Raw genomic sequence first — 24990 nt, forward strand, 5'->3', positions numbered from 1 at the left:
TGGCAGATTCTTAAGTCACTTCCAGCTTTTCTTAAGTGAATAGTTCAGTCTTTCTCACTATTACCTTGGTATAATACCTACCTATAGTGTGTTTGTGTTTGAGCAAACCTATTTATGCTTCTGGGAATGCTGAAGGGCCTCCCTGGGGCAGGGGTGACCTGTGAGAGGTGTCAGCACCTGTGTGGGATGGGGGCTGGGAGCTGCTGGGTTTGTAGTGGTGGTGACATAATTCCTGCCTTTTCCAGGCTGTCATGCTCCTGCTGGAAACAGACAGTTATCTAAGAAAATAGCAGAGTGCACCTGGAAACTTTTAGACCAGACTCCTTGTTTAATCATGAGCCCATTTGGAACAGGAAGGCAGCTGTAATAAATGACCTTTTTCTGCCATGTATTCCAGTGGTGACTCATCTGCAGTGTCAGGGAATGCAATGAGCAGTCTCCAGGCTGCTCTGGGAGCTGAGCTCTGCAGCTCTGACACCTCTGAAGTTCAGGGTGTTTGGGCTGCATCCTCCCTGCTTGCAGTATCACTCTTCTTACCTGCTTGCACAGGTTTCTGTAAGCTGAAGTATTTAAATTGATTCTGTCTTTTCCATGTCATCTCAGAAGGTTTTTTGTCAGAAGACCACATAGGTGTCAGTGACACATTTAATATAGAAAAGAGCCAAGACAGAAACTAAAGATGACTTAGAACATCAAAACTGGAAAAGGGGGCTGGTGCAGTTGGTTTTGTGACTGGTTCTGTACTGTGAACACTGTCACTTACACAGAAAAAATCTGCAATATGTAGATAAATGTACTATTACAGGAAGGAAAGACAATGGCCATATGAGCTCTAAATATTTAGTTTATTGTTTATTTGCTGTAATAAAACTGTCTCAACGTCTGTAAACCTGTCACTGGAAAATAAAACTTAATAAAAGCTTAAATAAAACATAAAAGATCTACAGTCTGACCTTGCGTTGTGCCAGAGTCTGAGGTAATGGCATGGGCAAGCATCTCACTCACCCCAGAGCTCAGGTGATCCCAGCTACTTTAACCAGCAACTGGTATAAATTGCAGTATCCATGATAATTAAAAACTAAGTACAAATTTTTTGGAAAATCTCTTCCATCCCCCTCTGTAAAGTGCCACTTCTTCTGTTTCCCGTAGTATTGGGATCTGCAGGGTGACGGTCTGCCCCTTCCTTGTCAGTGTGAGTGTAGAGCTGGGCTGGATGCCCCTGGTGCTTCTCACCAGCTCCCTAACAGGGATTTGCCCAGGAGCACTGTGGAACTTTGGCTGGTGGTATTTGATGAGTCTGGAGTGCTGCAGGAGCCTGGCTCAGTTCTGCTGGCTCTGGGTGGCTGTGCTGGGCTCACTGAGGCTGTGCTGCTTGTCCCCTCTGCCAGCAGCTGGACCAGCTCCAAATTTTGGCCGTAGCCTCTCCTCCTCTGCTTGTACTACACTGCTAGAAATTCAACACTCCTCAGCTGGCTGTGTTATAAATGTGATTACACTCACTGTGCTCTAGGCAGAGTAAGTGTGGTTGGAGCTGGAGGGCCTTGCTGGCTGTAGGAGGGCTCATGTCCACAGCAGGACACACAGGTGCTCAGCACTGGAGGGGCAGTAGGACAGGACAGTCTGATTTACAGGCTTTCCCTCCAAGTTATTCATTCCCAGTGGTGCCCTCCCCAGCTGTATGTCTCCTTGCTTTGACTATCCCAGTCATCACAAGGTACTTTTAGAAGCAGGATTTTTTTTTTTTTCTGTCTTTATTTTTGCTTTGGTGCTGAAGTTATTTGCAGGTCCCCTTGTGCTGTGATTATTAGTGTGAGCCTTGAGCACTCAGCTGAGCTCTGAATCCCAGACAAAGCCACCCAAAGTTGCACAGCCCATGGAGCAGCCAGGGCAACTCCTCTGTCTTCTGCTTCAGTGCCTCAGTGGCAAAAGATTTTTCTATAAATGCCAGATAAGGAGTGTGAATTACCCTGGAACTGCCATGCACTGAATGCAGCCAGAGCAAGGAATGAGTATTTTAAAGCAAGCAGAGTGTAACTGTGAGGGGTGGGTATGGATGGGCCTGCTCGGCCTTGTGCCCAGGGTTGGGCCTGCAGACACTGGCAGTCATTTCATGCCTCAGAGCAGTAATTTCACATTCTCTATGAAGCAGTTTCACATTCTGTATGAAGCAATAAGCATTTGCTGTGCTGGCTTTGGCCTTTCCCTGTGTGATGGGTGACTGGACTTCAGCAGCAAATCCCCTCTGGTTTGCAGCAGTTGCTCCTCAGGGCTGAGAGCGGCTGCCATGGCCTCTCTCCCTGCACTGCCAGCCTGGAGCTGCCTTCATGCACCAGCACAGACATGCCCTGGCCTCAGAGCTGCTGAAACAGGGAGGGTGGCATTTGTGAATTGTTTCTGTGGCCCTCTGTGCTCCCAAACACTTGCCCATCACCTCACCCTGCGTGTGAAACTCCAGCAGGGTTAAGGACAGAGCAGGACAGGCAGCACCCATGGCTGCTCTCAGGGTGAGCTGAGTCCTGCTGGCTGTGCTCATCCCTCACTCATCCCTCAGGCAGGTAGGGCTTGGCTCCTGTGCTCTGAGCAGCACTGTCACTCCTGGAACTGCTCCCAGTGCTTCCTTTGTGGCCATGACCTCTCCCAGCAGCTTTGTCCCACACAAGCCTTGTTAAGCAACAGGCAGAGTGGAGGTGATGAAAGGTTTTCCAGAACTCAGAACTTTGCTTCTGCAAAACTTCCAGTGAATGAGAACTTTGCTGCACTTGTAACCAAACATAAATTATTTCAAATTTTGATTTTTCTGAGTGAAGTTCTACACATGCATCCCTCCTGCGTAATGATTGAGTAAAGCCTCCTGTAGCAGGCAGGCACTGAAGTGATGGAGATCTTTTTAAGTCAGCAGATGCATATCTCAAGGGCCTAAACAGTTTGTTTATTATTCCTTGAGGACGAAAGTAAGGTTGGTGGCAATCTCAACAAGGTTTAACAGTGACAACCAGAAGTTTCGCAGTCCACAGGCTGCTTCTTGCCTTGCTTTGCTTAAGCTGTGATTTGTGTTAGGTTGTTCCTCCAGTGTGGTGCCCTCCAGCACAGTCACTGCAGGGAGCACGGGGGGACTCCAGCCTGGAGCTGGAGTCCCAACACAGTGGGGCTGTGTTGCTCCTCATGGCTCTTGGGGGGTGTGCATGGGCTGGGGCTTGGCAGGAGAGCCTAGAACATTTACTTGAGCATTTCTCACTTTTCTTAGCCTGTCATTTTCAACCTTAATTCAAGCTGTGGTGTGCCCTGCTCTTCCTGGGGCAGAGGCAGTGCTGGTAGCTCAGCCAGGCAGGCCCTCCATCACTCCTAGCACAGGGTGTTGCTGCTGAGCGTGTCCAGGTATTTATTTATAACTTGTGTGTACCAGATTTCACGTTAGATACTGAATCCTTGTAAGGACTGTAATCCATCTGTAGGTTTCTGGCAGGCAGCAGATGAAAGCCCTGCAGTGAGAGCTGTCCACGTTTGGAGGCTGGGCAGGTTCCCTGGCTCCTCCCCGGCTCTGCCCCTGCAGGTGCCTCGTGTCTCCTCCCTGTGCCTGCCTGGGGGTGACGTGTGTGTTGGAAGATCCCTCCTCCCGTGGTTCTTGGAAGGAAAGGAGCATTTTTCTCCCCTGAAGTCACCTCTTGGATCCAAGCTGCCCCGGAGCTCAGCAGGTGCTGCAGCAGCAGGGGCAGAACTGCCTGGGCTGGGGCAGCTCTGGGGCTGCCCTGCTCACCTGGCTCATCAGCAGGGCCCATCTCACAGGAGAGCAGCACCTGTGTGGGATCACAGGCTGGGAGCATCTCCCCTGGCACCTGCAGGTGTCTGACACAGCCCCTCACAGCCCTCTGCTCTTGCAGCTCTTGCTGCACTTCGGCTTCTGGTTTGCAGCTGAGGCTTCCCTCCTTGTTTGTTCTCCCTGCTCCATGGCAGTGGGTGTCCATCTCCCTGCCCCTGTGCCATGGATGGGCTGCAGGTGTGCAGAATCTTGTGTGGGGCTTGTGTAGAGATGGTTTTCCTGTCTGAGAGAAGAAAAGGGGATTTTGCAGTGGCCCAGCATGATGCTCATCCACCCTTTTCCCAGAACTGCAGAGGCAGGGAGGGAGTCATCTGTGCCATGTGTTAGTTGTTAATTTTAGCTTTACCATAACTCTTGATGACAGGGCTTGGTTGTTTCCTGCTGTAGGCAGCATGTAGCAGTGATCCTGAGATATGGTGGGGCTGCAGAGCAGTGAGGCTGCAGCTCATCCCTGGGCTCTGGGGCTCAGGCTGTGCATGCTCCCAGCTCCCACAGCTGCTGCCTGCTGCAGCTCAGGGGCCACGTGGTGCCACTTCTCTTGCATTTGTGCTAAACCTTTCAGGTTATAAAAGGATGGCTTCAGGCACAGGCTGAATTCCACCTGTGTCTGAGATCAAAGGTGGTTAATGGCATTTATCAGTTTTTTTCCCTAATTCTGTCTGCCTGGTGAAGTCTGTATAAAGTAGCAGCCTGTGCTGGCATGGCCAAAAGAGCATTAGCAGATCTGATGTACAGGTCTCAAACTGAAGTTCTTGGAATTCACAGGCTGCTGCACGGAACTCTTACAAGTACCAGCAGGCTGAAAAATAGGTTGTTGCTGATACCTTTGTAATTCTAAAGCATTGCATTTGGTCTCAGGTCCCTGAGCACACCAGAAGGTGCCAGTGTGATCTGCTGTGCTGGGTGAGCTCCCAGGAGCTGTGCCTGTGCTGCCATGCAGGGCTGCAGGCTTGCCTGCCCCCTGTCCAGAGGTGATGTTATGTGCTCCAGCTCAGCCAAGTGCATGGTTGAAGATGTGGGGAGCCCTGGCCATGTGCTGGAGTGCAGCAGGGAGGCTCTGAGAGCTCCTTCTCTTCCCAGTACCATTTTGTTGGTGGTCCTTTGCTGTGCCCCACAGAGTGTTTGTTCAGTCTCTGTTCTCTGGTTCAGTGCTCTGTGAGGGTGTGAACGTCTCTCCACCCCAGCCAGGCTGCTGGGACTCTGCTCCTGCCTCAGCCAACCTTCATGGCAACTTTGAGTAAATGCAGCACCTTGCAATGCATTTTCCTGGGTAGAGACACCAGACCTGTAGGAGAGCTGATGACCTGGGCAGAAACAAAGCAGCTGCTGTGTTGAAGATCTGGGTACAGCTGACTGCTCAGAATTGAGCTGTCAGGAGGGGCAAGGAATTGTATAAGGGCAGAAGTTGCTCTGAAGTCATGTCAAGGGAAGTGTCAGAAACCAGACATGGTTGCTCTGCAACAGAACATTCTTCATAAGGTGGTTTAACAAGCCTTGGAATTGAATCTGGGGAGGGGGAAAAGTGATGTAGCTGTTATGTCAGGGCTTCACAAGCCCACAGTGTGCAGTCTGGGCTGGGACTGGTGGAAAAGCAGAGCTGAGCAGCCATGTAATCAGGGCTTCTCCTTGGCAGCCATGAGCTCACACTAAACTCACACTGCAGCTGCATATATATTTTCCAAAATACCCTTTTGGAATTTTACATGCACTTTTTTAGTATGCTAATCATCTCTGTGGTCATTCCTTCCTGGAGTTAATGACTGCTCTCTTGGAGAAAACAAGTTAACAAACTGACAGCTGCTCCTAACTAATCACTTGCTTGGGGAGGCCAGTGCGAGTTTAGCATCCACAATAAATCCTTCTCTTGCTTCTGATGGCTCAGTGCAGCAATGTCAGAGAAATGAGGTAATAACTGCATTTATCAAAGCAGTTTGGACTGTAGTAGATTTGTGCACAAGGGCCCAGAGACAGAATTGCCACAGTTACAGACTGTGGGTTCCTGCTCTGCTTTGAAAAGCTTTAAGCTTAGATGGGAAAACATGGTTGGGTTGGTATAACCTGCCAGGCAGCCACATCATCAACAGCTGCCAGGGCTGGCCCCAAAGATAGGCAAGGAGTGCCCAGGGAGCTGGGGGCTCTGAAGGGGCTTCCCCTGTCCCCACAGCCAAGAGTGAACCAAGACTTGGAGCAGGGTGTGGTGCTGAGGTGGCACCAGCTTGGCCCAGCTGTGACCCTGGGGCTGTGCAGCCCCTCCTGGGCCAGTCCCTGCAGGGCCTGGGATGTGCTGGGGCTGTGCAGCCCCTCCTGGACAGGTCCTGCAGGGCCTGGGATGTGCTGGGGCTGTGCAGCCCCTCCTGGGCCAGTCCCTGCAGGGCCTGGGATGTGCTGGGGCTGTGCAGCCCCTCCTGGGCCAGTCCCTGCAGAGCCTGGGATGTGCTGGGGCTGTGCAGCCCCTCCTGGGCCAGTCCCTGCACAGCCTGGGATGTGCTGGAGCAGAGAGCAGGGCCTGGGCTGGGATGTGCTGGGATAGAGAGCCCATTCCTCACTTCTGGGCTCTCTGCTGCTGCCCAGAGTGAGGAATTCCTGCAGCTGCTGGCTCACAGGACACCTCTGCCAGGCACAGTGTCCACAGTACCCATCTCTGATCAGTTAACCTTTAACTCATGGCAAATAGAGAATGTTGTCCATAACATTTGGTTACAAATAAATGAATAGACTTGGCAGCTTTGGGTAAGCAACAAATGTTCTGAAATTTCCATTTCTTGTGTCAGGGCTGAGCTTACCCAAAGACTGGCATTTTCTTAAGAAGTTTGCAATAAACTGATGGATCTGGATGGCAGCTAGTTTGTCTCACTGGGTTTAGCTTGGGTAGCTGTTAATCTTAAAGTTATAGTTTTTGTTTCTGTAAATTCTGAGATAAATTTTACAATTTAAGAAAATATTAATGGATTTATTGAATTTTGAATTTTTTAATTTCATTTGACAAATAGTCTAAAATAGCAACATTGTGCCAGAATGTTGAGCTAGATAAATGAAAACTAATCTCCCTTCAAGGCATGAAATGAGGGAATTAAAGGTATAAACACCAATAAACCCTGTGATTTAATGAATGGTCTTTCCATTTCAGTATTGGAATTTGTAGAACAGGAAAACTGCTTTTTTTAAACTTGCCAGTATCCCAATTAAACTGATCCCACTCCACAGCTCACACTGATGGCTGTGTTGATGTTGCTGAACTGTTGAAGCAGTTCAGTTTTGGAAAGGGTGTCTTGCACTGGGCTGGCACAGCCAGGTTGAGGTGCTGGGGGGCTCTGTGAGAAGCTGCCAGAAGCTTCCCCTGTGTCCAGCAGAGCCAATTCCAGAGGCTCCAGGACAGACCCGGCCCTGGCCCAGGCTGGGCCCCTCAGTGACAGCAGCAGCACCTCTGGGGACACTTGGGAAGGGGAGGAAATGCCCTGGAGCTGCAGCTGGTGAGAGCAGGGAGGGTGTGTGAGAGGAGCAGCTCTGCAGAGCCCAGGGCAGGGCAGGAGGGGCAGGAGCTGCTCCAGGGGCTGGAGCTGAGACCCCCGAGCCCGGGGGCAGCCAGGGAGAGGCAGCTGAGACCCCCAGCCCTGGGCTCAGCAGGGACCTGAGATCATCCCCTGGAGCCCTGGGGAACAGCAGGGACCTGAGATCATCCCCTGCAGAACAGCATGGAGCAGAGATCATCCCCTGGGGAACAGCATGGAGCAGAGATCATCCCCTGCAGAACAGCATGGAGCAGAGATCATCCCCTGCAGAACAGCATGGAGCAGAGATCATCCCCTGCAGAACAGCATGGAGCAGAGATCATCCCCTGCAGAACAGCATGGAGCAGAGATCATCCCCTGCAGCCCTGGGGAACAGCATGGAGCAGAGATCATCCCCTGCAGCCCTGGGCACCCCATGGATCTCAGATCTCCCTGCAGGCCCCACACAGAATCAGGAGGTGCCTGCAGGAGGCTCTGACCCCGGGAACCCCACACTGGAGCAGCTCCTGGCAGCACCTGTGGGGAGAGGAGCCCAAGCTGGAACAGCTCTGCTGGCAGGAGCTGTGAGCCCACAGGAGAGCTGGGCTGGAGCAGCTCCTGAGGGACCAGGCTGGAGCAGCTCCTGAAGGACCAGGCTGGAGCAGCTCCTGAAGGACTGACTGCACCCATGGAAGGGACCAGGCTGGAGCAGCTCCTGAAGGACCAGGCTGGAGCAGCTCCTGAAGGACCAGGCTGGAGCAGCTCCTGAAGGACTGACTGCACCCATGGGAAGGACCAGGCTGGAGCAGCTCCTGAAGGGCTGCAGCCTGTGGAAGCTCTCAGCCTGCAGAAGTTCATGGAAGGATGTCTCCCAGGAGAAGAGAGGGATGCCTGTTCATGATATGCTGATCATCCCTCACAGAACTTGCATTTTTATTTTCATGTACTTACACAATATGTGCCCAGCAGGGGAGAATTCTGGAAGATAAAAGCCTGGTTCTGTAGTTCTGCAGTTCCTAGGTTCTTAGGTGTATTTGCAGTTTTGTGGGTGCCAATAATTAATGCCAAGCTTGTGCTGGCACTTGTAGAAATAGAACAACACAGCAGTTTCTTTAGAGTTGTTTGAAGCAAAAAAAATCTTTGTTCTTATTTTCTACTGCAGTATTTAAAAAATATCACCAGCCTTGTCTTGAGGGACTATCCTGCTAGGATTGAATAGAGACCTGTGGACATCTCTGTAGTCTCAGTTGTGTGACAGGAGGACATGGATTCCCCAGAGTTTAAGTTCTTCTTCAAATGGATACAAAACCAAAGTGATCCTTGAATAATTCCCTTCCTTGGTTTGAATTTAGAGGGGTTATGCATAGGTAGGAATAAATGCACAGGCAAAAGACTCTCAAAAACAAAAACCCAAAACCATTGAGGAAATAGCTTTAAATATTCCCCAACCCCCTCCTTTGCAAAGCTGACTGAAATCATGACCTTCCCTGTGAGTTGGCCATGTGTAGAGCTGACCTCTGGCTCCTGGTGCTTTGGCCTCCTGAGGACTCCATGGAAGCATCCCTGGCATCCCCCAGGAGCAGGGGTGGGCACTAAAGGTGAATTTCTGAGCCCACTGCAGCACAGCCTGGATTTCTGCCCTGGGGCCAGAAGGAAGGCAGAGGCTTTGCTGCTGGGGTGTCAGGTGCCAGGGTGTGCTGATGAGGTTACATCCTCTGCTCACAGGGAATGAAACAATTCCTAGATGTGACTGACAGTTCAATTCTCCCAGTGGCTTTCACTGCTGTGCTTGGTGTTGTGTTTGTGGAGAGGGCCAAGGAGAAATCCTCTGGGCTTGGACTGAATTGTTGTTTTATCAGTGGTTGTTGAATGTCGTGGGGAGGAGCACTTTGTTGTGAAGGTCTCACTGAATTATTTCGTGGGCTGGCAGAGTTGTTTGCAGAGAATGTGTGGATTTCTCCGTCCTTTCTGGCTGCACCTGCCCCCTCTGGGTTTCTGTCTGCAGCCAGCCTCAGTCTCCCTGAATTGAAACACCAGCAGAGGCTTGGCCCCCCCTTCATTTTGGGTTGATTTCCATGCATTTGTTTCCCTGCAGCCGCCTGCTGCTCTCTTGGGCACTTGAATCTATTCAGGGTGAGGAGCTCATTGATTCAGGGTATCAATGGTGGGGGTCTCCTGAGTGTTGTGAATCAACAGCCTGGAGCTGCTCTTAGGAGCTGTGGAGGATTTTAACTCTGATTCTCTTTCTGCTTTGTAGGTATTTGTATAAAATGTGGAAAAGGTGTGTATGGAGCGAGCCAGGCTTGCCAAGCAATGGGCAACCTCTATCATACCAACTGCTTCACCTGCTGCTCCTGTGGTAAGTGACATCTGCTGTGCCCCTCTTCTGTGCCTTCCTGTAGAGCCAAAAGTGAGACCTCATCCTGCCTGCTTCCCCAGGCACAATTCCCACACCAGGCTCCAGCTTCTAAAGTTGGTTTTTATTTGCCATCTGTAAGTGCTCAGTGGTGTTTTTCTAAGCAGCAGCCCAGAAAAGTAGTGTTTGGTTGTTTGAAGGGCTGCATTTACAAAATGGCTTCAACCTGGCTGTTAGAAGCACTATGTGCTTTAAATCACTTGTGTTTATGGAACTGTAATGTGCATGTATCATTTTTATAGAAAAAAAAAGGTAATTTTGTTTGGCCAAAACCATATTTTTGTCACTTTCTATTTGCAAATGCAAGTCTAGTCAGGCATGTGTATTTGTCATTTTCAGTGTAGGCACTGTGCTAAAAAATTGTTCACTTGTGGTTGAATGTGACATGAACAAATAGAATCTGTGTGTTGAAATGTCTTATGCTATTACATGATTTTATTTTTGTGGGGGAAAACTAGATGATAGATCACAGTTTCCTCCTTGCTGTTCTCAGGACCTTTTTAGGTTTCCCTTTTAATCTGAAAGAGATGTTTCTGTGTTTGATTTGGGGAAATCCTGGCTTTGCCAGGGGAAATGGAAAATTCAGGGCAGCATTTTCAGAAGTGTGCCTTAAATCAGGCATTGTGAACTTAAGTTGGAGACTTCCTCAGTGTCTTGTCTGCAGCTGCTGAGAGCTCACAAATTCCCACCAAGCTCAAGGGAAGTGTGAGAGCTCAATTTTCAGGAATCAGGTGATTCTTCTTGTTTTATGCACTCATCTAGTGAGGTTCTTTATATACGAAAATATTTGCCTGGATATTGACGATCTTGTTATGATACAGATACACAGTAAAAGATTTATTCTGAGCAGAATGTGCTGAACACAGATTGTTTCTAAAAAGGATTAATTAAGGATTAGAAAAATGGTAAAATATTATTGGCATAGAACCAAATCAGTTGATAATCAGAAGAACATTGTAAAGTTCACTTCTGACAGGAGCAGTGTTTTCTTTTCTCCTGAGATTTGTACTGATAAATATTGGTTTAAAGCAACCTTCAACCTGAACGTAGATTTTAGTGACTTTTCTAAATGACCCTGGACCATTACCAGCTGCAGGGCTGAACTCATCTCAGCCCCTCAGGGATTGCTGATGACTTTGCTCAGGTCTGACAGTGAGTTAGCTGTTTTCCTGGCTCCCAAAATGAGCAGCATCCTGCTTAGCAGAGGATTACAAAATAGGATATCAGATAATGTCTGTCCACAGCATTAACCTAACCTAATTGCATGGGTGAATTCCAGCTTCCTCTCTGGGGCAGAAATGTTGGTTTTAAGTACTCAGACTGCATGTTTGCCACCATGGGGTTCTGTGTGCAGGTCACTGTTCCTGACAAAAATGTGTAAGGGACAAGAAGTGTATTTTAACAGCAAAATACAAACACAACTCAATTATTTAAGCACATAACAAGCTGTTCTGACTGTTGTGGAGAGGTGTGTGTGGCCAGTGCTCACCTACCACGGGGCAGCTTGAGACATGTCCACCTGAGGCATTGCCTGCCCCACCCCTGGCTCCCTGGAATTTGGTGATTCAGGCGCTTCCCGTGAGTCAGCCCAGCACAGGAGATGCTCCAGGTTCTCTTTGAGCCTCTCACTGTGCTGCTCTGGGCTGGAGGCCCCACCAGGACAGTTCACCAGTGGAAGGGCTTGGATGGAATGAGTGCAGCCTCTGGTACAGCCCCTTTGGCAGGGAGAGTTTGGGCACTGGAGAGGGGCTCAGGCAGCTGAAACACCTGAGCAGATCTCAGCTCAAGGGGGAGTCCAGAGCAGAGCTTTTCCTCTCAGCTCTGAGCTGGGATCACCATGAGCCAGCTGGGAGCAGGGTGCTGCATTAACTCTTTCATTTCTCACTGTGTTTTGGGCTGTGCAAGCCATGGAAAGCCCAGAGTGGTTCTGTACAGTGCCTGTAGAGCCAGACCTGGGAGCAGGGTGTGCAGGTCCTGTCAGTGAGACCTGCACCCTGAGAATGGGGCTGAAAGGGCTTTGCAGGGGCTCAGGGGCAAAACCAAATGGAGACTTGTCACAGGACTGCACTTCATGACCAGGGAGTTCATTTGGTGACATTGCTGGGACCTGTGTGAGAATCCTGAGCTGTAGGTTTGGTGCCCACCTTTGGATGGGTGAGAGTAACCAGAGAGGGCCCAGAAGAACTGAAATAGATGATCAAAGACTGGAGGAAAGCTAATCATGAGAGCTCAGTGTATTTTGGGTATCTGAAATTGTGGGAGGGTCATGTGGCTGGAGCTTGTAAGGGCATGAACCATAAAACAGCATTAGAAAGTTGTCTCATATGTACAAGACAAACACAAGAAAAATCTTTCCTGGAGGCTGAAATTACACAATTCAAATAGGAAATCAAAGACAGTTTTTCTGCAATGAGGATGATTAACTGCTGGAACAAAACAGCAAGAGAAGTGGCAGATTCTCTATTCTTTTTTGTTTTCAAATTAAGACCAAATGTCCCTTTGGAGAATGTTTTAAGTTGAGCCAAGCTTTAGGTAATTGGGTGGTCATTAATGATCTTTTTTTGGTGAGGGGTCACAGCACCCACTGCTGCTCCTTCTGAGCCTTTGACAGCAGAGTAGAGAAGCCCATGGGTTCTCTCTGCCTGAACCTGTGTCCATGCTGTAGTTCTGTGTGTGTTTATGTGGTGGTTGGCCCTGGCTGGGCTCCAGGTGCCCACCAAAGCCACCCTGTCCCTGCCCTCCTCAGCTGGATGGGGAGAGGAGAGATAAGGAAAGGCAGTGAGTCAGGATAAGGGCAGGGAGAGCTCCAAAAATCTATTAACAACCAAATCAAAGTAGGATAATGGCAAATAAAAACTAAATCTTAAACCAGCTTCTCCTCAGCCCTCCTTTCTCCCTGGGTTTAACTTTACTCCCAGCTTTCTCCACTGTGCCCTGAGTGGTGCCGGGGGATGGGGAATGGGGGCTGTGCTCAGCTCATCCCAGGCTGTCTCTGCTGCTCCTCCCTCCTCAGGGCAAGGGCTCCTCACATCTTCCTGTGCTGCAGTGTGGGGTCCCTCCCACAGGGGACAGTGAGCTCCTTGAGCTTCTGCAGCCTGAGAGCTTCCATGGGTGCAGCCAGTCCTTCAGGAGCTGCTCCAGCCTGGTCCTTCAGGAGCTGCTCCAGCCTGGTCCTTCAGGAGCTGCTCCAGCCTGGTCCTTCAGGAGCTGCTCCAGCCCAGCTCTCCTGTGGGCTCACAGCTCCTGCCAGCAGAGCTGTTCCAGCTTGGGCTCCTCTCCCCAGGTGCTGCCAGGAGCTGCTCCAGTGTGGGGTTCCCGGGGTCAGAGCCTCCTGCAGGCACCTCCTGATTCTGTGTGGGGCCTGCGGAGAGATCTGTGATCCATGGGGTGCCCAGGGCTGCAGGGGATGATCTCAGGTCCCTGCTGTTCTGCAGGGGATGATCTCTGCTCCATGCTGTTCCCCAGGGCTGCAGGGGATGATCTCTGCTCCATGCTGTTCTGCAGGGGATGATCTCTGCTCCATGCTGTTCAGCAGGGGATGATCTCAGGTCCCTGCTGTTCCCCAGGGCTCCAGGGGATGATCTCAGGTCCCTGCTGAGCCCAGGGCTGGGGGTCTCAGCTGCCTCTCCCTGGCTGCCCCCGGGCTCGGGGGTCTCAGCTCCAGCCCCTGGAGCAGCTCCTGCCCCTCCTGCCCTGTCCTGGGCTCTGCAGAGCTGCTCCTCTCACACACCCTCCCTGCTCTCACCAGCTGCATCTCCAGGGCATTTCCTCCCCTTCCCAAGTGTCCCCAGAGGTGCTGCTGCTGTCACTGAGGGGCCCAGCCTGGGCCAGGGCCGGGTCTGTCCTGGAGCCTCTGGGATTGGCTCTGCTGGACACAGGGGAAGCTTCTGGCAGCTTCTCACAGAGCCCCCCAGCACCTCAACCTGGCTGTGCCATCGCAACACAAATTAGAAATGTGAGAACACAAGCACAAGATTGCCTGTCTGTCCTTTTTTTTAGTCTGTCTTTTTTTCCCTCAAGTAACAAGAATGATCTGAGGTCATCTCCAGCAGTTTTTTGTTTTACTTTCAACTGAATGTTTGTAGAAAATAAAAAGCAATAACCAATGACAAATAATTCTGCACCTGAAGATATCTGATTTAGATAAGGGCTCAATACTTAACCAGCTCCAATTAAAAAATAAATAAAATAATATTTCAAACCCTTGGGAAAAGTTGTGGTTTGGAGACCACTCAGGCTGAAATGTGATAATGAATGATGGAGCCTCCAAGGCCCCATTTCATCACTTGGCAGGGAATGTTTTCAACTCAGCAAAGACAAGTGCAGTTGTGCAGAGAAGTGGAAATTCTGCCTGAGTCAGAGCCCTTTCTTAGGCACTTCTTTGGGTTTATCTTTAGTTCCAGTGCCAGGTGCCATCTGTTGGGGTGTCCTGGTCGAAGAGGGCAGCGTGTGCCAGGCCAGACCCTCCTGAGCCTTCCCAGGAGCTCCCAGAGCCCTTTCCCACTCAAACTGATGCCCTGAGAGGCTGCCCTGGAACAGAGGCTGGACAGAGCTAAAGAATAAAGCAGGGATTTATTAAAGGCCTCAATGGATGCACCTTGGGCAGCCCAAGAGCCCAGCCAGGGCTGCATCCAGATGAACCAAAATGGCCCCAAAATGCACAGCCGGGCACGGGGTCCCTCGCTGTGATCAGTTCTGCTCCATTTGCATCTTGCAGTTCATTGTCCAATTCCAGTCCCATCCTGCTTGTTTTTCTCTCTCCAGCCCACGGTGTTTGTGCTCTTGGGCTGAGATTTGGATCATTTGTCCTTGGTGCCCAGCTGGAGCAGGAATTGTTTTGTCTTTGCTCTGTGCACCGAGCTCACCATCCCCTCATATGAAGCTCAGACCCACACACTAAAGCAGCACAGAATGTGAAAAATATAAAAGCTAAAATCTAAGGCATGGCCTCCATTGTTTATCACATCATTGCTGGGGGTCTGTGTTGCTTGTAATTAAGAGGAAACCCAAAACCAGCCTCTCAGCCATGGGCACATCAGTGGGGGCTCCAGCCTCACCAGTGTAGAGGTGTAAGGATGGACTGGGGTTTTTGGGTCTCCTGCAGTGAGGGTGGTTCCCTCTTTGAGAACATGGATGTGGAAAGATGAGAAAGTATTTCAGGTACGCAGTAAATAAACAGGAGACTTCTGTCCCCTCTAGACCTTTTGGTAAAATGTCTCAGATGGTAAATCTCTTAATTGTCTTCTGAGATTCTGGCAATGTTGGAAACAACCCTCAGTAATTTATTGATTCAGACTTGTACAGAATTCCTCACAAAAGGAGATTTCCCCAGTAAGCTGAGATTAGAATTAAAATGGAAAGGAGGAGTAGATGACTTATTGGACATGTTTCATGTGCTGCTTTTCTGCCTCTCATTGTGTTCAATGGGTGCTGGATGCCTGAGCCTTGCTCCTGCAACTGAGCAAGTTCAGCATCTCAGATCCTTGCTCTGTCAGGAGATTTTTGCTAAATCTCTGTGAACTCCTACAGCATTCTGCCTAAAGCCATGCTCCTCAGACAGTTTTTATTCAGAGGTCAAAGAATTCTCTTCAGGTAAGGTAGAAGCCAAAGTGATCTGATTTCCTGAGATCAATTGTTTCAATGTAGATCTTTATTCACAATCTTAGAAGAAACAACTGAAGCTTGTTAGGATGGTTTTTAAATGCAGATTCTGTCTCAGCCCTGGCAGCAACAGAATCTCTTCTAGGCCTTGATTCAGCAAAGCACTTAGATGTGTTTAAATATGTTATATTAGTCATATGTAAAATTGCTTTGCTGAATTTTAAATAACAGATATTAATTCAAGCAACAACATCATCTGTCCCTTCTGTTAAGTATGAAATCTTGGCTTTGGCAGGAGTTCAGTTGCAAATTTTGCTTATGGAAGACAAGAGCTGAAAAATATCTGCCTGAACAGCTCATCATCTAATTCCTCTTGATAGTATTTCAGAGCATGATAGGATTTCTTGAAGGATAATTGCTGTAATGCCAGACTGCTTGTGTGATCCAAGTGCAGGTGAACAGTTGCAGGAATTAATGCACTCTGGTTGATACTCATTAAAAAAGAGAATTTCCCAGGCTCCTTCAGTGTGCAGATCATAAAGTCATCCACAGTGTCTTCAGGCTGAAAATTTTAATCCAGAGGCAATGATGGCAGAAACTACAGTAAGAGGAATCTTTACAGTGAGGAGTATCAGTTTGCTGTTTGTAACTCAGAGGGTGTGAGGGAATGAGCTTTGGTCAGGGAATGAGCTTTGCAGAGGTAAGAGTTGGAAGGCTCTACTTTCAAAGCTGAGATGTATTTCACCATAAAACCAGGAACATGTTCTGGTCTCCTGTGGAAGCAAATCCTTGAGCGTGCCATTCATCTTTATTTGGAGCTTTTGCTGCGGGTTTTGAGGCACAGAAAATCATGGCAAGACCAACCAGAAGCTTAAAGCAAACTGCAGCATCTAAGGGGATGCAGCTCTCACCTGGTGGCTGCTGGCCAGCCCAGAGCACCCACAGGGGCCAGGCAGCACTCCAGCTCTGAGGGACACCTGGTGAAGATGTCACAGTGCAGGTGATGATGGGCAGTGCTGCTGCCTTGCTCAGCCTTCACAAGCTCATCCAGGTCTCTGGGAGGGGATCCAGAGCTGCTGGTTCCAAAGGCCCAGTGGGACAACCACAGTGGCAGTGTTGTTATTATTGTTATTATTACCCTGAGGTATTGGGAGCACTGCTGAACCAGCCCGTGCCCCCAGCTGATGGGAAAGGGGAGTCAGTTCATGGCCACAGTCACAACCTGCCTGTTCACTTCTGTCTGAGGCCACTCAGTGCTCCTGGGTGCAGATGTCTATTAATAGGAGTTTGCTCATGTCCCAGAGAAGTTCCTTGTGACACTGGAATTGGTCTTTTGCGTATTTGCTGCCCCAAGTTGAACCTTTGTTTGCTCTTGGTGGCAGTAAGGCACAGAACATCTTAAGGAAGCTGTGTCCCTTTGGTGGATATTTACAGCAGTTGGTGAGTTTTTAAAATACCCAAATTCCCAGTGGAAGGTTCATTTTCAATCCCTATTTGTTCCGTCCCACAGTGTATTTATAAGTTTGGCATGAGTCGCTGTATCCAAATTGCACACTGCCCGTGCTTGCTTTGGAGCTGCAAATTAAACTGTCTGTAAATGCGACTTTCCCATAAAATAAAACAAAATTCTGTGTCAAATCAGTGAGCTCTACAGTGTGTGTCCACCAGTGTTAGAGCTGATAACCACAGTGGTACAAGTGTGTGTGCTTGTGTCAGTGGCTCACCCTTGGTGCCTCATGGCTGACTTTTCACTGACTTAGTGCAGGTTCAGAATCTGTTCATCTTTCTGCAGCCACTTTGTGCAACTCTGCTGGGCATCAGGGAAAACAGGAGCCCTGGAGGGAGAGGGGCTCGTGGGCTGTGCAGTGCCAGGCTGTGCAGTGCCAGGCTGCTGGGTAGCTCCTGTCCTTGTGTGCTTTTCCTGCCATTTTCCAACATGTTGTTGGACTGGAGCAGGCTGAGACATTGGGGTGTTTGGTCTGTGATCCTGCCAGAGGCACTGGGTAATCAATATCTGGTGCTCAGGGGGCAGGCTGAGGAGGGGCTCAGTGCTGTGTGGAGGAACATCCCTCCTGACTCTCTGCTCACACCCTGCTCCTCCAGCTCCAGCCCACTGTTGGAGAATGGAGCCTGGGGCCACCTGGGCGTTTGGTGGTTTCCAGGCTGTGACTGGAGCTGGCAACAGGGCTGTTGTGTGTGGGGCAGGATTTGGAGATGGGATTCCCAGGAAGAGCTGAGTGCTGTGCAGAGGTGGGAGGTTGGGTTTGGTGTCTGTGCCCTGGTGCAGACGCTGGTGTCACTGAGACAGCTCTGCCTGAGTCACTCTGCATCTCTGGGTGAGTTCCAGCCCGTGCTCAGCCCCACGCTCCCCATCTAACCCCCACCAGGAGAGATGGGCAAAGCCATTCCCAGTGTGTCTGCAGCCCACCCCAGGGCAGAGCTCAGCACAGGGAGGAGCTTGCTGAGGGGCAGTGGATGGCAGAGATGGCAGCTGGCTTCACATGCTTTGGGCTCCCCTGTGCAAGACTCTGAGTCTCAGCAAAGGAATATAATCTTAATGTGAATTTAAAGTCAAACTTGGATACCAGCCCATGTAAGAGCCCAAGTACCTTTGGGTACTGATTGCTAGAAAAACATTTTATCTTGTTCTGTGGTTAGTCTGATAATATCCCAGGCTTCAGAACAAAAACAATGGGATGGAAAAGGGTCATCAAAAATGTTTGAGATGGGATAGACACAAGAAACGCTATTTAAAATTTATGTAGTTGAGTTTTACATTTTAGGAGGCATTTTGTATTTCTCTGCATTGCTGTCTGAGCTCCCTGGGACCATCTCTGGCCCAGCAGGGCACTGATCTGTGTGCTGGGCTGGAAATAAAGCACTCCATGCTGGGTCCCTTCTGCAGACCATGCTGGAAATATTATGCCATGATATGTTCTTGATTCTGTGACTAATTTAAATTTAGTTCAGCTCTGGGAGAGAACCTGCTTTTTTAGGGGTGGCTCATCTGATTGCTCCACTTCCATGGGGACATCCCAGATATTGAAGATGCATGTGCTTAAAGCTGGTTTTGGTTGGGGGAGTGTGTGTCTTGGTACAGGGTCACTCTTCCCTTCAGCAGCAGTGGCAGAGCTGGAGGCTCAGCCCCAGGGGAGGGTGCTGGGATCAGTGCCTGGCTGACAGGGAACTGGGAAATGCTGCTCTATTTCTGATGATCAGAGGGCGTGTGATCAATACCTGGCTGGTGGTTTGTCTCTGTCTCCTTGTTTCCTTGAGGGGCTGTAATTGCATTCTGCTATTAATGATTCCAGCCTGAAATACATGGCTTTTAATGGGTGGGGGTTGCCTGGCAACTCATGATGGAAACTTTCTTCTGTGTTCATTGACTGACCATAGATGTATTCCTTCCACAACATTTTGTACTCATGATGTGGAACCATTCACTGATGGCACCTGTGATCCTTTCAAGGGTGGAAAACACATAAAGTACATTTAACATCTATTTAACAAGGTTTCACTCTCTGTTTTTGTTTCTGTAAAAGCTCCAGAGAACCTAATCACTTCTTTGCATAGTTTTGTCTGAAATGTAACCTGTTTTCTAGAGTAACAAGATGTGGTCAAATTTCCCCATTTCCTTATTGACATCTTTTGTCCAGGTCTCAGTGGTGTTCTCTGGTGTTCTCACCCACATCTTTGGGGTGTTTAGTCTTCCCTTCTACTCTTTTTTTCCCTTTCTTACTTTCCCCTTCCCCATTTAAAATGTTTTTAACACACCTCAGTTTCTACAAAGGATGAGATTCCTTTGGGCTGCTGCTGTGTTTGTCTCTCAAAAGGGAAGAAATCCAAATAATCCAGAACAGGCACAGGCAAGTCACTGACTCTGTCAACAGATGTTTCTGTTTCCCATTTCCAGGTTCTGTTATCTCTAATTGTTACAAAAAACAGGTGGAAGGAAAAAGTGGAGAAAGGAATGAATTAAAGGAGAAACACAGGGTTGGTTTCCTGTAGTTCTGTTGAGCTATTTCTTCTCTATGTTGTCCCTCTATATTTTGCCAAGTGCAAAAAATGCTTTAGTGGTGTCCTTCTTCTTTACTCATCTGAAAATTAAACCTTTAAATTAAACTCTGAAATAATTTCTTATGTAATATAGATCATCATCAGTTCTTCAACAAAAAGTCAGTTCCATGTCCACACATGCAGTTAAATCAGTTTTGTCCTTCAGCACTTGGGGAATCCATTCTCCTGCCCCCAACCAGCTGATGGATTCCTTCCTGGTGTCTCAGTGCATTTTATCCTCATACAAAACCTGTCCATGTGTATAAACACCTTCAGGCTCCTGTGTGTTTAGCCCATCCTAAAGCCATGCATCACCTGCATCTTCTCCTGCACCTTTCCTTGGCCCAGAGCTGATCTCACCATTGCTGCTCCTGACTGACCCAAGTGTGGTCTGTGGGACACCATTGCCTGATTGTGCTCCTGCTGTGTTGGGAGGATTGAAGTTCAGATTTTGTCTCTGAGGCACCTTGTGGGAAGTTTTCCATTCCCCATGTGTTGTGTTTTTTCTTCTTTGTGCCTGCATTTGCTCTGCTGTGTCTGCTCTGCTACTGAAGAATTCAAACTTTTTTACTATTTTACATCTTTTGTTTTCCATCTCAGACAGGCACAATGCATGACTTTAGTCAAGATCTTAACTGCATGTCAGTATCTTTTTCTCCAGAAAATAGTGAGCTCCTCTGGCACCATTTGAAATCTTACTGTACCCTGGTAATTTCCCATTTGTTATGCATATCTTTGGTTTTTCCTGGAATTCCCAGTGTCTGAGGACTGCTGGGAGCTCATCATCCCCATGTCAAGGAGTCAGGATTATACCACTCTGCAGCCATGGAAACTTCAGTCTGTCCTTCCTCATCAGCAAACCTGCTTTTCCAAACTTCAGAATAGTTTTCTGTTCTTATTCCTGTTACCTGATTTCCTGCAGTTTCTAGCCTTGGCTTTGCTGCTGTCATTCCCTGGTGGCAGTGGCAGGACAGGACCTCTCCCCTCGTGCCAGGGCAGCTCTCAGTCCAGCTCTGCCCAGCCTAAGGAGGGCTGGAGCTCCTGGCAGAGGACACAGCATGATAGCAAATCTGGTATTTGCTGCCTCTGCCTTCACTCCCCATGCTCTCTGACAGGGGAGCTCTGGCTCTGCTCCTCAGCCATGCCCCTGGCCAGGCTGGGCTCCAATCTCATCCTTAATTCTTGTTAACTGCTCATTTCCAGGGACTGTTGTCTGTATGGCCTGGAAATACATTAAAGTTCTCACCAGAAAGCAGCCTGGGTTTTACCTTGCAAATTCATTTTACAGATCAAAGGTTTCCACTGCCACTCTTCACCTTAAGGATGCTTGGACTTCTTGTGGGTCTAGAAAAGCTCTTTCCCATAAGAATCTTGCCATGTACAAAACAAAATAAAGATTTCTTTTTTGTTTTGTTTTGTTAAAGTTTGTCTTCACACTCACAAAATATGCAGTTGCAGCAGACTTCAGCACTCTGTGTTTGAGGCTTTCTTCTGGCAGAGGATATTGGCAGACAGCAGAGGAAAAATTCTTAGCTGAGAGGATTGGTAGGCTGGTGGTCACCAAGGGGTGGCTCAGCCCAGAGAGGCAGAGGACAGGGTTTAGCTCCACTTGCTGAGGGTTCCTTATCCCCTTGGACAGATCACATAATCCTGCTCACCTCCCTCCCCTGGGTGATGCTCTGCTGCTTTCAATGTGTTGAGATTCTGTGGAGATCCTGAGACCAATGCACTGGAGAAGGGAGAAGCTTTGTAAATGTTTCAGTAATTATTGTTATATCACAAATAGATGCATTTGCTGGAGGAAACACTTGCAGTGTCTGGCAGCCAAACCATACAGCTGCTACTGCATGCTACTGAAACTAATTACTTGCTCAAATAATGCATATTTACAGTTTATGGGGGACCAGTTTGAGCATTATATATCATTAAATAAATGGACTAATGCAAGATTTTAAAAAGCCTGCTTTCCCAGCACTGCTCCCAAGAGCCCTGAGTGCCTGGGCCACGTCAAAAGCGTTCCCATTCCTCTGTCCAAGCCCAATGTTGTGTTTTTAATTTATTTTCAGTATCCAAGGAATGCTGTCTCCAGTATTCAGAGGACTCTAAATCGGATGTGAGACACAAATGCACCAGAGAAACTTATCAGAGAAACAGGCTTGGCGTGAAGCCTACATAAACAACCATAAATTCTTCTCATTTAAATGAGAGGACTCGGGAGGATTGGCCCATTATAGCAGCAGTGGGCTGGCCTTGGGCACCAAGGAAAGTGCTTTGCTAACCCCTGGTATTTGACATGACCTGAATGCTTTGCCTGCCTAGAAACTTACTGTTACACACTGACCAGCTTGGTTCTGGTAAATTCACTTCTACAGGTCAAAGTTATTTACCAGCAGGGGATGTTTTCTCCTCTCCTTGGACTTCTCAGAAAATTTTAGTTCATTTTAACCCAGGTAATGAAGAGCTCTTGTTTCCAACTACCCCGTGCTGCCTCGCTCCCTTGAAACACAGAACAGGAAGAAACTCAGTAAATTCAATCTTGGCCAGAAAGCTGTTTTTCTCCCTTGCTTCCAATAAATATCTCATTTCCTGAAAACCCTGACTTTGACCAAAACTTCTGGGACTTTCTAGATTTATCATCACTCATGGCCAAATCCAGTTTCAGTCAGTGTAGGGTAGTCGGAGTTCATGGAGGGCAGTGGGAGCTCTGAGCTGGGCAGCAGGAGCTTGCTCCCATCACAGTAACCCTGGGGTTTGCTCCAGGTGAGTCTCTTCCCTGTAGCTGTATAAAAACCATGTAATTTTGCATTGTGATTGTGAACACCATGCCAGAAACAGTAAGGAATTATTTTACTTTTTTTTTTTTGTAAAATTCCTGTTATTTTACCAGTGTGAGCCCTCCACGTGGATGCCCTGCACTGAGCTGACACAAGCAAAAATGGACAACTGCCACACTTGCAAACTTGTGCTGAGTTAGGTACAGGAAATGCTTTGTGAAAGGGAACCTGAGGCAGACCCTGCTGGGCCTCACCAGGGGTCAGTGTCCAGTCCATCCAGGGCTTCTCCCTTTACAGGATCAGGGCTCCCTGTGGCAGCTCCCAGGACTGGTGTCTGATGGAGCAGAGATCATGGGCTGTGCTCTTGGTGCTGGGCTGGGATCAGTGCTGGGCTGTCCCCTGAACAGCCCCTACCCTCTTGTGAGGGCTCTCCTGGCTTCAAATTAATGAGTATTGTATTCTTCAAGCATGGAGAGAGCAGGAATGCAGTAACTTCAGGTGTGGTTCTGTGTTCCTTGCCTGTCCCAAACATCCCTGCAGGCTCAGGGCAGGCAAGGAGTGAGGAGGGAATGGTGTTGAGGTTCCTCTGGAAATGGTGTTGAGTATTTGCTGGACACTTGGGCCTCTCAGTCCATTTCTCATGAACATTGGGAACTTAAGAACAGGTTGTGTCCTGTGGTCATGGGCCAGAGTATCCTCCTACCATTGATTTGGGGTGCTGGGTGCTCAGGCCTTCAGCATTTCACCCACACAATGGCTATTCCAGGGCAGTGAGTAACCCACCCTTTACACTAAAGTGGCAAAGAGCATTTCAGTCCCTGTCCTGTGTCCTGCAAAGCCGAGTGACAGGTGAAGATGTGGCTTCAGTGTGGTTTTGTGTTTGTGTGACATGGCTGGAGAGGCCTGTGGGGCAGGAGAGGCCTGTGGGGCTCATCCTCTCAAAGCATCTTCTGCCCAGAGGTTTCTCAAGTGCTCTGCTCCCCTCGTGCTGTTTGGCAGAGACATTTGGGCCAGGAGGGTATCTGGGAGGCTTTTGACCATCATGGCCTCTGCAATAAAAACCCCAAGGTAAACTCCATTGCTTTTGAAGCAACTGGGGCCCTGCAAAGCCATTCCCAAAATCCCCCATGAGTGCTTTCTGCCTCCTGGTGCTGGGGACAGGCCTGCAGGACCAGGTTTCAAATCTGACACAGCCCCTGCCTCTCCTCTGCCCGTTCATGCCATGGGGTGCTGGTGGCACAGCAGTGCTGGGTGCTTGGTGGCAGGGTCCCTCACTGCTTTGGGCACTGTCCTGCTCTTACTGTGTCCACAGGCTCCTTTGGTGGGTGCACAAACCCTGTGCTCCTTCCCCTTCCTGTTCAGGGCCCCCTGCACTTCCTGACGTGCTGTTACTGCTTCTGCCTGTGGCTCAGCCCCAGCCCTGGCCCTGCCGTCCTTGCTGCCCCCTCAGCCCTGCCCCTGCCATCCCTGCTGCTCCCTGTGCCCTTCCCTGCCCTGCCATCCACCCCTGGTGCTCCCTGTGCCCTTCCCTGCCCTGCCATCCATCCCTGCTGCTCCCTGTGCTCCTGACATGGCCCTGCCATCCATCTCTGTGCCCTTCTCTGGCCCTGCCATCCCTGTTGCTCCCTGTGCCCATCCCTGGCCCTGTCGTCCATCCCTGCTGCTCCCTGTGCCCTTCCCTGTCCTGCCATCCATCCCCTGGTGCTCCCTGTGCCCATCCCTGGCCCTGCCATCCCTGATGCTCCTGGACCAGGCTGGGGAAGGGCTTCCAGCAGTTCTCCCTGCTCGGGATGCCCCCATGGGATTGGTGCTTTCTCCTCCTCTCACCAGTCCTCAAGCTGATTTTTTTCTTACCTAAACCCTTCCAGCATTAACTCTTTGTTTACCAGACGCCTGTGAATTCACACTGTGTTTGGAGTAGGAGTAGTAAAAGTGAATGATGAGCCAGGCAAGGAACAGGCAGGGAATTGGAGGAGAGGCACTTTGAAAGTGTAAGAGCTGTAAGAAGAAGTAGCCTGAGCAGTGGCTCTGAGTGCAGCCAGCAGGGCTGGCTCTGCTGGTGTGGTGACTGTGCCAGCACGCAGCACCAACACCTTCCAGCTCTTCTGGCTGTGCCTGAGCAGAGTGCAAGGTGTCCAATTTAGTGCATATTTAAAAACAATTGTTTAGCAGTCAGTTTTGATTACACACTGTTACATCTCAGCAGTTGTCTGTCAGTGTGCTCTAAAACACAAAGTGTGCCATGTCCTGACATTAAATGAGATATAATCACAGGGCCTCAGTCACACAGCTCCCCTGGCTGCCTGGGTACTCTGCACTGCTGCTCTTCCAACTGCACTGCCTGCAAAATTTTTCCTGGAAGTAATGCAAATAATTTATTGAGTGAGTCAGTGGATTGCTGACCTTAGGAACCACAGCAGTGTAAATTCAGACCCATGGAAACAATTTGCTGAATCAGTATTAACACTGCAGTGGTCTCTAGAGCAGCAGTCTCCAAAGTGGGGTGCAGGCTCCCCAGAGAAGTGTCCAAGATGATTCTTTAGGGTGCAGGAAGGAAATATTCACATGTGGATGTAAATAACTTATAAATATATAAATGTACATGTATTGGAATGCATGTGCAAACAACTTTTACTGGCAGAGGAGCACTAGGGGAAGTCCCTTGGACTAGGGGAAGAAAGCCTAAAGAACACAACAGCCACCAGAACTTGTTCTGCTGATTCCATGAGTTATTTAACAAAGCACAATCTATGCACTTGGGAAAATAAGGCTGGAAATCATCTACTTAATCTCTTAAGAAAATATGTAGGTGAGAGCCAGAGATCATGTTTTCTAAGC

General features: G+C 49.1%; 1 protein-coding gene across 1 annotated transcript in view; it reads left to right on the plus strand.

The window, feature by feature from the left end:
• Positions 1–24990, plus strand: part of WTIP (WT1 interacting protein) — an 87114-nt gene that overhangs the window by 19907 nt on the left and 42217 nt on the right. Inside the window, exon 2 of the mRNA XM_058033901.1 lies at positions 9563–9664. Within this exon, the coding sequence (XP_057889884.1) occupies positions 9563–9664 (102 nt within the window). The remainder of the gene's footprint in view (positions 1–9562; positions 9665–24990) is intronic.

This window comes from Melospiza georgiana, chromosome 14 (genome assembly GCF_028018845.1).
Source record: "Melospiza georgiana isolate bMelGeo1 chromosome 14, bMelGeo1.pri, whole genome shotgun sequence".
Classification (NCBI taxonomy): Eukaryota; Metazoa; Chordata; class Aves; order Passeriformes; family Passerellidae; genus Melospiza; species Melospiza georgiana.